This window comes from Eupeodes corollae, chromosome 3, assembly GCF_945859685.1.
Source record: "Eupeodes corollae chromosome 3, idEupCoro1.1, whole genome shotgun sequence".
Lineage (NCBI taxonomy): Eukaryota > Metazoa > Arthropoda > Insecta > Diptera > Syrphidae > Eupeodes > Eupeodes corollae.
This window is the reverse complement of record NC_079149.1, coordinates 23485703-23496595: the sequence shown is the minus strand read 5'-3', so window position 1 is coordinate 23496595 and position 10893 is coordinate 23485703. Positions and strand designations below refer to the sequence as shown.

General features: G+C 29.9%; 1 protein-coding gene across 1 annotated transcript in view; it reads right to left on the bottom strand.

Annotated features, from left to right (window-relative positions):
• Positions 1-339: 339 nt before the first annotated feature.
• The window catches only part of LOC129952236 (uncharacterized), a 58269-nt gene continuing 47715 nt past the window's right edge, over positions 340-10893 (bottom strand). The window contains exon 2 of the mRNA XM_056064728.1: positions 340-1305. Coding sequence (XP_055920703.1) covers positions 1163-1305 — 143 coding nt within the window. The 3' untranslated portion in view covers positions 340-1162. The remainder of the gene's footprint in view (positions 1306-10893) is intronic.

Genomic DNA, 10893 nt, shown 5'->3' with positions numbered 1-10893 from the left:
CATACATATGGCTCATGTACCTATATATTTCCCATTTAAGGACTCTTGTTTTGCATATTTCAAGGGAAGGGTAAAAGGATACAAAATATATTCTCATTTTCACATCATACCGACCGACAGACTGACACATGACACGACCCTCATGTGTCATTTGCATTGGAATACATAACATATTTGTATGATGAGTTAACGTTTGTTGGTTTATCCTGCGGTGTGGTGTGTTTGTGTTGTGCTACACGTTCGTCGTCGGCACATGGAAGTGACTCTATATTTTAAGAGACATCCTATGAAACTTGAAGGTTTAAGGTTAAATATGATAATGAAAATAAACATCAAAAATATGTGTAATAAACGTCCATCTGTCCGTATTTTTTTTTTTAATTTATTTATTTAAATTTTATTAGAAACAAAATTGTATTTATATATAATGTCACATTAAAGTATTTAATATTAAACATGGACACTGTTAGCTTTGTTTTTGTTTTTACAATTTTAGCTGAATGCTTAAATTAACTTTTGAAAAGGTGGTGGAATTCATATATTTGTTTCTTCTTCTTAAGTTTGCTTAGAAGCTTTAAGCAAACGATACCCTTAAAAGCAGCTCAAAATCACATATTTTTGATTATTAAAATTTTTAGTCCTTTAAATTTGTTTCATTTTTTCTTGTTCATATCCAAAAAATGGTTGCATTTTTTTCTAATTTAGCAACCACTTCAAAGAGATTGAATATGGAATACTAATTTTGGAGCACTTAAGTCCTCCATACAATTTATTTGACATATCACACTCTTTATAATAGTTTATTAATTTATTGCTTATTTTTTGGAACTTTAAAAAAACAATATGACCTCCACCACCTGAACTAATATTTTGGCAATTTATTTATTTTGATTTTAGTTTTATTGATAATGATTTTTTTTAATAATAATAAGTTTCAAAATCCAAATTTTTTGGACAATAATAATTTATTTTTATATTTTTTTTTAATTTATTATTAAGACGACTATATGCATTTAATGATATGACGAATACTATTGTGCTGCTCTATTTTCAACTTCTTGCTTGTTTTTCTGGTGGTTTTTGGAGATGTTTACTAAACTCTGGATGATCACTCTTTAAAAGGTTTTTGTTTTTGAAAGCACTGGCTTTAGGTGAAATATCCTTAAACTCCTTTGTATTTTCTTATTAGCATCGCCCAAACATCAGGATAACGTGTTTGTAAGAATGTTGTTAGTTTTTGAGCATTTTGAGCTTGTTGGGGTGAGCAATTGCGACAATTGCGAAGAATTACTTCGGGAAGTGCCGCTGAAAAAAAAAAGAAAAAAATATTTGTAAATGCGTTTTAATAAATTAAATGTAAACGATCGTGTTTTTAAATTGGTATAAGAGGCTTAAAATATTTGTTTGAAATTAAATCCAAATGAAGATTTAGAAAACGAATAGACACATTGAAAAAATACTAGAATTTGTATTTAATAATTGTATGTTTACTAAATAAAAATACTGCAAAGAATGGTGCAAATTTAATTGTTTAAAATGTTTGGGACTTTTTTAACTTCCCATAGGAAGTTATTGCAATGGGTCCGATTTGTCAAATTCAAAATTTTGACATTTCTTGACGTTTCAAGGTACCTAGCGTCAAAATAAAAGATTTTTAGAAAGATGTCTGTGCATGCGTGCGTACGTACGTTCGTACGTCCGTACGTTCGCTACGTTTTTTTCGTCGTCCATAGCTCAAGAACCAGAAGAGATATCGACTTCAAATAAATTTTGTTATACAGATAATAAGGCAGAAAGATGCAGAAAGGGCTCTCAAGAAAATTGCGTTTGTGGTTTTTTTTACCATAGCAGTTTGAAAAAAAAGTGAAAATGTTGGTTAACCCTAAATATCTTACGACCCAAAAACGCTAGAGACTTGAATAAAATTTTATATAATAAACTGTGACATGATCTCAAAGAAGTATATTTTTTGAAAAAAATCCATTTAACGGTTTTTTTTCTAAATCAACAAAACTGAAAAAAAAATTTGTCACCTCCTAAATTTAACGACTAAAATATGATTTCATCTCTAAAACAATTGTGAGCAACGGAGAATAATGTTTTTGAAATCTGATAAAATTTTGAGAAAAATCGAATAGACATTTTTTTTTTATAAAAAAATAAAAATCTAAAAAAAACTTTACTATAAGTTGGTAACAATTGAATATTAATTCAAATATCTTTTCAAAACTTGAAATTCAGGCTTTGAACTTATTTTATCTTATAAGAAATATTGTTTTCAATATTCAATAAAATTTTGAAAAAAATTCAATTTTTACAAAAAATAAAAACCTAAAAAAAATTAATAAAAGTTGGTAAAATTTGATTTTCGACTCAAATATCTTTTCAAAACTTTGAGATATTGGCTTAAATTCACTTTTATCTTTCAAAACCTATTGTTGTCAACATTCAGTAAAATTTTGAATAAAATCGAATTGACAGTTTTTTTACAAAAAATTAAAAACCGAAAAAAAATTAATAAAAGTTGGTCAAAATTGATTTTGGACTCAAATAGCTTTTCAAAACTTTGAGATATTGGCTTCAAACTTATTTTATCTTATAAGAAATATTGTTTTCAACATTCGGTGAAATTTTGGGAAAAATCGAATTGACAGTTTTTTTACAAAAAATAAAAACCTAAATATATGTATAAAAGTTGGTAAAACTTGATTTTCGACTCAAATATCTTTTCAAAAATTGTAGATATTGTCTTTTATCTACTTTTATCTTTCAAAAAATACTGTTGTTAACATTCAGTAAAATTTTGAAAAAAATCGAATTGATAGTTTTTGTATAAAAAATTAAAAACCTAAATAAATTTAACAAAAGTTGGTAAAAATTGATTTTCGACTCAAATATCTTTTCAACAATTTTAGATATTGGCTTCAAACTTTTTTATTTTACAGAAAATATTGTTTTCAATATTCAATGATTTTTAAATAAAAATCCAACAGTCCGTTTTTTCATAAAAAATAAAATCTACAAAAAATAGTACGCAAATTTGGTAAAATTGATACTAGTACATATAGACAAACTTTTAAGCAGGACATATCGACAGACGGGATGGGAAGTTATCAGTGTGGGTCGCATTCCAGCCTCTTTTTAAATATTTTTTCGTACCAATTTTGTTTGTTTTATTGGGACAGATTTCGCTACAAAAGAAGTGTGAAAAACGTAGTAAGACATTTGAAATAAAATGCACAACTGAATCGAACAAACTTCCTTTATTCAAAGAGTCTGTCTAAAAAGGTTCCTACATATATCAGATTTAAAAATATACCTGCAAAATAATTTTGTCTTCAAAGATATAAATGCCATTCCATTTGTCAAAAAAACCTAATTTTTTTAATTTTTTTGTTTGCAAATCGTTAAACCGGTTTTACTTAAAATATTTTTTTTATATATACAAATTTTCCATTTTTTCTTAAAAATATTTTTGTTACTCAGTTGTTTAGTGATTGAATTGAAATTCAGTCTGGACGCATCTTCATCATATATATTATTTCTTTAGCATGTCGCCCTATTTTGAATCTTATAAGGAACTAATTTTAACAAATCAGATGTCAAAACACATAGAATTTTCCGTAGACTATGCGAATTGTATTTTATTGAATACTAATTTATAATTTGTTGAAAAAACTTATCTTGTTATTTTAATAAAAATATGAAATACTCGAAAAATATTATGTGTATTTGAATGAACTTATTCAATACACTCCATTTTTTGTCGGTAAGCTAGTTTCATCCGAAGACACAACTCATCCTAGGACAACTCATCCCGGAAATAAAAAAACCTTGCCATATAGTTCCTGTACATCGCAAGTAAATAGAGGCTAGTTTGATAACATTCCTTTGAGACCGTTTGAAACTCAAACTGAAATTTTATTGTAATTCGACAAATTGTTTTTGATAAACTTTTAAAATCATACCAAAGTTGAAAGTTAAAAAGCTGAAATTTAGGATGAGTTCTGTCGAGATAATTCAAATGTAACACCGTTTATTGTAGATTAAAATTTAAAATTTTAAAGAAAAAATTTAGTTGGCCGCAAATGTCTCCATGTTCTTACAAAAAATTAAAATATTTTACGAAATAAATTCATAGTACCAAAAAAGCGTTCTTGATATGTAGTATGAATTTTAGAAAACTCCAATACACTGTTTTTCAAACAACAAATAAAAACTTACGGAGAAGTTTTTAAACTGTTAAAAATCGATTTTTACTCAAATATCTTTAAAATAAATTAAAAATTGTTACTGGTTTTAGTTCTTAAATTTTATATCATTATATTTGGAAATTAGACAATATAATGTAATATTTCGTGATGAATGTTCGTGTCCGTTTATTGTGAACTTTAGTGTGCCTCAGGGCATCCATCTAGGCTCAATCCCATTTATTATATTTTTAAATTGCTTGGTTTTGATCATAAGAAATTGGTGTGGTTGTTTGGTTCGACACTTTTTAGACGTGTTCAGATGAAATTTTGACCATAGAAGAGTATTAGCAAAACCACTACTGTTTTGGGTAAGATAGTAAATTGTCAAATACTTAGAAAATTACTATATAGTGAATTGCAATAAGTTCATCGTTATTACATTGAACATTTGTTATTAATTTATTAGATTTAAATCTCAACAAAACCGAATAAAATATTTTATTTCTATCTTTGCTTAAAGCGCCTATAAAAATTAAGGTTCCGAATTTCTGTTTCTGTTAAATTGCAACCTTCGTGTAAACCAAAATTGAATAATCCCTTAGTTCAACGGTATCAACGTATCATACTCTATAATGGCTCATGTGTACAATCTCTTTGATCCCGGACTTTTTTTCTGTAGAAAAGTGAATGCATTTTTTTGTGAGAGAGTTGATTCCTGATACGTCGTTGAATAGTTAAAGTGCTTCAATCGTGTGTAATCAATCACATTGAAATCCTTTGAAAATTCACACAATTTTCGTTTCAAAAATTCTAAGCTTTTATGGTGGTTTTATTTATCTGCGTATATTTACGTAAAACTAAAAAAAAATGTAGGTACAACATGGAAATGGTTTTAAAAAGTTCCTTCTTGATTGCACGCGTTTGAAGTTTCAAAATTTCAATTAACCGCTTTTCTGATTAAGGCAAGAAAAAATCAGCGAAGTCATCATTTATTTATTTAATCCGTTAATTATCTAACGTTATTATAAACTTATAGCTATTTACATAATTTTGAATTTAAAATTTTAATTAACATAGAAATAAATAAATACTATAACATATTGAAAAAGCTTTCTTTAAATTGTTTATATGCTGTGAAAGTGTAGAGAGGTTTATTAGCAAAAGTCTCTGAGAATAAGGAGGTGGTGTGAATATTTGGGAAAACGGAAGAAAACCAAGACAAAAACGCATAAATCATTTTTGGATACTTTCAAGTCTGTCAATATGGACTGAATAGTATGGTGCCCATATAACACAGCCGTATTCAAGTATTGGCCTGACAAATGATACACAAAGAAGTTTTAAGACGTAGGGGTCATAAAAGTCACGAGAAAACCGTTTAATAAAACCTAGAATGGTCACAGAACGTTAATTTATTGTCAAGAATAACACCTAAATCAGAGAAAACGGAAAGCTTACAAAGGGAGAAAGAATCTCATAAATAGTTATAATCTATAATTTTTTTTGCGTGTAAAACACATAGTTTTACATTTGTCAATATTTGATAAAAGTCGGTTTGTATTGCACCATTCCCTAAAACTATGAAGATCTTCTGAAAGCTGTGAGCAGTCATTAATTAAACTAATAGATTTGAAAATCTTAATGCCATCAGCGCATATTAAAACGGAGGAGTTTTTTGTAACGGATGTTATGTCATTTATATATAAGATAAATAATAAAGGACCTAAATGGCTGCCCTGTGGAATACCAGAGTTGACGTAAAATTGGTCGGAGAGTTCATTTCTGAATATAACGCTATAACTTCTGTTCTTAAGATAAGACGAGATCCACGTCAAGAATTTGTCGTTAAACTCTAAGGCCTTAAATTTATTCACTAAAGTCTTGTGACACAATTTGTCAAAGGCTTTACTGAATTCTGTGAATACGCAATCTACTTGCTTACGATCTTCGAAGGAGTCAAAGCAGAAAGAAGTGAAATGAATTAGGTTTGTAATTGTTGATTTATTCTGGATGAAACCATGTTGATTTTCACATACAATTGAATTACAATTAAAGCATAACATCTTACAGATAATGGACTCAAATAGTTTGGGAATAACGGTAAGTTTGGCAATCGGCCGGTAATTCGTTATTTCACTCTTAGAGCGTTTTTCATGAATCGAAGTTATAAATGCACTTTTCGTTCTTTTTTTCGATAAGTTTGTTAGCATGCACCAACTTATCTGTAAGATATGGTCGGAAGAAATCATGCCCGATGAATAGAACCTAAGTATTCCTGAAAAAAAGGAGGCCCTCTATACTGCATCAACTATAGATTTAGAAGAATCAGTCTGCTTAACATCGCCTACAAAATTTTCTCTGCCGTATTAAGTGAACGTATAAAGCCCATCGTCGTTATCAGTGTGGTTTTAGACCAGGAAAGTCCACAGTCGATCAAATATTCACATTACGGGACATTCTGGAAAAAAACCAACAACACCAAATCGACACCTGCCATATTTTCATCGATTTAAAGGCTGCATATGACAGCATCTACAGGGACAAGCTGTATAGAGTCATATCTAGTTTTGGCACCCCTGCCAAACTCGTCTATTTGAGCAGGATGACCATGGACAATTCACGCTATTCCAAAAAGGTTGGAAACAACTTAACAAACCCTTTCGATGTCAAGAAAGCTTTAAGAATGTTATTCGATTTTTTTAACATCGTACTTGGAGGAATAGTGTAGAGCTCACACCCTAACACTAGAGTCACTATCTTTTAGAAGTCTGTCCAATTATCAGCATATGCTGATGACATTGACATAATCGGATGAACTGATGTCAATGGGGCTTTTGTGAGCATTAAAACAGAGGCGGCAAAATGGGTTCAAAGGTTAATGAGGGAAAAACAAAGTACATGGTGTCGTGAAGAAAGGACTTATAACAACCACGTCTCGGTCAAAACGTCACCACAGCCGAAAGTTTGTCTGGTGAGGCTCTAGTTCCCACAAAACTGTAGCGTCTGTAAGTAAGTAAGTAAATAGAAAAACACATTTTATTAAAATACCGTGAAAAAATGATCCTATCTTAGACTTCTTCCATGTATTGGAAAATTTACTGTTCTTAGGGAAAGATCATAAATGTGAAGGTAAGGTGTTAAACGAAAGCATTTCTACACTTTTGTAATACTATCGCGAAATACAATCGGGACCGAATAAGAGGTCTTTGGCACATTTCAAACTTAATGATAAATTTTATGTTTTAACAGGGTCCAGATAAGATATCTATTAAAATGAATGTTGGTTTCGAGACAGCTTTAAAAGGGATGGTATTCTTTATTACGGAGTAGCTTTTGGAAGGTAAGTTTGAGTCCAATATTGGAAGTATATGAGCGGTTCGGTTGGGATTTGGAATTTTTAAGGTGGTATTGACATTTGTTCGTTTTGAGAGGGGGTAGAATTTTTAAGCATGCACTGAGGAGCTTTATTATTTTTTTGTATGTAAAGGGTGGTTTTTTAGCAATTATCTTTTTGGCAACAGTAGTTTCAACAGCTGACGCACGTCTCGTGTTTTGTTTTACTGTCAAACATTTTTAGTTTGGTTTTAAAGTTAACTATGAATAGTCTTACAAACGAACAAATGCTTGCTCTGTTAATAAAGTTCATCGCGCGTTTCTTCCATTTTATGGTCAGTTAGTCATCCCACTGAAGAAATTATTCATGCTATTACCACCAACACGCTTACGTAGATCTCGAACTGAAGAAAATCTATTAGCCAGTGTTAACGCCTACCATCAATTATCGATTCTTCGACGTTCGCAGCAATTGGGCCTCTATTTCTCAACAACGTGGAAATACAGCTGATGCAAGAATTGAAGGCGAACGACCTTCTGCAACGTTTAATTTTTGGTGAATGAGCTCTTGGAAAGTTGATCGAAGATCCACTTTTTTACCGAAAAATTGTATTCAGCCTCTAAGCTCATTTTTGCCTCAATGGGTACGTAAAAAATCAGAATTGTCGATTTTGTAGTGAATATCAGCCACAAGCATTGCAAGAGGTACCAATGAATCCAGAAAGGTCACAGTTTGGTGCGGTTTATGGACTGTACTGACGATTCAAATAAAGATTTACATAATGCATTTTTTCTGAATTTTATATTTTTCTGTTTTGAAAAACTTTTCTATAGCTTTTAAGAAATCACCCTTTATAAATCAACTTTTTTGAATACATAAGAAAAGTGGTGCCAAAAATTTATTAATTACGAAGTAAATATTAGTTTTCTCAATGTAAAATTCCATTGAACTCATTCTGAATGAGAAACTCAATGCTTGCTTATTTTATTTTATTGGTTTCACATTTAATCAAACATTGAATTGCTGTCCATATTTATGAAAATTTCAAATCTGGTAAACTAAACCAATTCATCTCAAAAACGATCGTAATTCGAGTGACCTACCTATCATCCTATTTTCTCTTCACAAATTATATTCCTGAAAATATACCAAATATTTTAAATCTCCCATAATATGTATCTATAAAAAGTTACATATGTTTATACACACATATGTACATACATAGGTATTTAATTTGATTTTACAATTTTGAAATAAAACACAACAAATTATTCAAAAATCCCATTTATTAATAAAATAAATTTCTAACTAAATTTTCTCTCTCTCTTACAACAATTTTATATATTTGTCTTTGGAAAATTTGATTTTCGTTCCTTAATTGGTTATATTAAATGTGTAAAATTGTAAATCCATACACGGATAAAATTCCTTAAATTCAAAATTTGTTTGCACATTTATGTGCATTTAAGAGTAGTTTAATTTTATGTTGTTGTTGCTGTTTTTTGTTCGCAAGGAGTTTCCTTAAATGGCAAGTTATGGTTATTGTGTTGTGAAATAACATTTTTCCCCAAAAATAAAATACTCCTCTGTTTTTCCAACAAAATAGTTTCCTTTTTAAAATAAATTATCCTCTCTTCCTTATAGCTAGTTCTGTAGAAAGAAGGATCTCTTTTTAAGCTCAGACCTATAGAGACTATACAAGATTCGTATATATGTAAGTATATTTAACTGCCTGTCTATAAAGATTGGATGTTAAGTTAGAGAACACACCAATTTGAACCGACAAAAAGGATTTGTCTTCATTCATCTTCCTTCCGTCAAAGTTGCGTTGTCGTTGCTGTTCTGTGTATAGCCTTGATGGCAATATCTAGGATATCCTCTATGGATGGATGGATGGATAGAAGTGGAGATGAAGATGCAAATGGAGAAGAGGAAAAATAACTCAACAATTTCACTTTCATTTTTACTCAACTGAGCCCATAAAGGTTCTTCAAAAATGAAGAAAAAAACAACAAGCATGAAGACCTCTCTCTCTGTATCTAACGTAGCAGGAGGTGGTGTATTTTGTATAGAAGTGTGTTTTGCTTTTTCAAACTTGAGCTAAAACACAATTTTCAGAATAATGTTTAGCTAAGTTTCTATGCAAATTTCAACTTTATATGTAAACCAATTCCCCGGAGTAAACACTTCTAGTTAATTGAAGGATCTTGCTTATTTCTATTGTACCTACAGTACATAGTATAAGTATGAAAATACGTATACAAGGTACATCTGCTCCTGCAGAATTATTGAGTCCTGAGGATACACTACACATCACCACAATACAATGGTTTTAAGTTTACTATATAAAATATATGTTTGTAAAATTGTAGATACAATTTGTACTTTTGAAGTGGATATCCTCTTGCGGATGCAGTTTTGTTTTTATAGCTTGAAAGTTTAATTGTAATGTTTTCATTTGTTTTGAGAGGATATCTCGCCAATAAATAAATATCAAGGGTTCTATAAAAGGGATACGAATTAATTTCCTTCCTTTTGATGTAGACAATGTTGATGCGTGCATCCGTTCGTCCTCGTTCTCGTCCTTATTGTCGTCGTTGTCGGCGTCGTCGTCGTCGCTTGTTGTAAAAACAACAAACTTTCAACTTGTAGGTATATTGTTGTTGTAGATATATGCATGTATTTTCAAGTATAAGAGTACATATTCAATGCACTCAATGGCACACTTAAAAATCCTTGAAAATAGGAATAAATATGCACAAGTGAATTTTGTTTCTGAAGTTAAATTGGATGACGTTTTTTGTTTTTGTTTTTTTTTCTGTTTACAAAATAAATTTTATTGAACTTCTTTATTTGAGTTGAGCTAACAGCAGCTATAAAATTTGAAGCATTAGAACTTCAGTTTTAGCACAGCTTTGGTTTTATTACTTCAAAACTAAAACAATATCTAATTAGTTTGCTGCATAGTTTTGAATGTGTATTTTCTGTTCTGCATGACTTGGCATCATTGTTCAGTGACAGTTCATTGTTTTTAATAATGGCGTATAGAGAAATTTAAAAATCAAAAGTTTTAAGTTGAAATTTAGCTTGATTCTGTCATTTTTTTTTTAAATTATATTATACACTGGAATTTAGAAAAAAAAAACACGGCTTAAACACTTTTTTCTTTAACTTTGGTCTCACCTAACAAATCATTTCATGTAGCTCGGTTTTTAGCTCCAAGTTGGTATAAATTTGCTCTACGTGACCCAGCCATTTTATGCATTTATTTTCAATCGTGAATTTCTGTTGAAGGATTGATCTTTGCAAAAATATCAATTTATGAACAACTTAATGAAAAAACGTTATTTTTAAATAAAATAAATA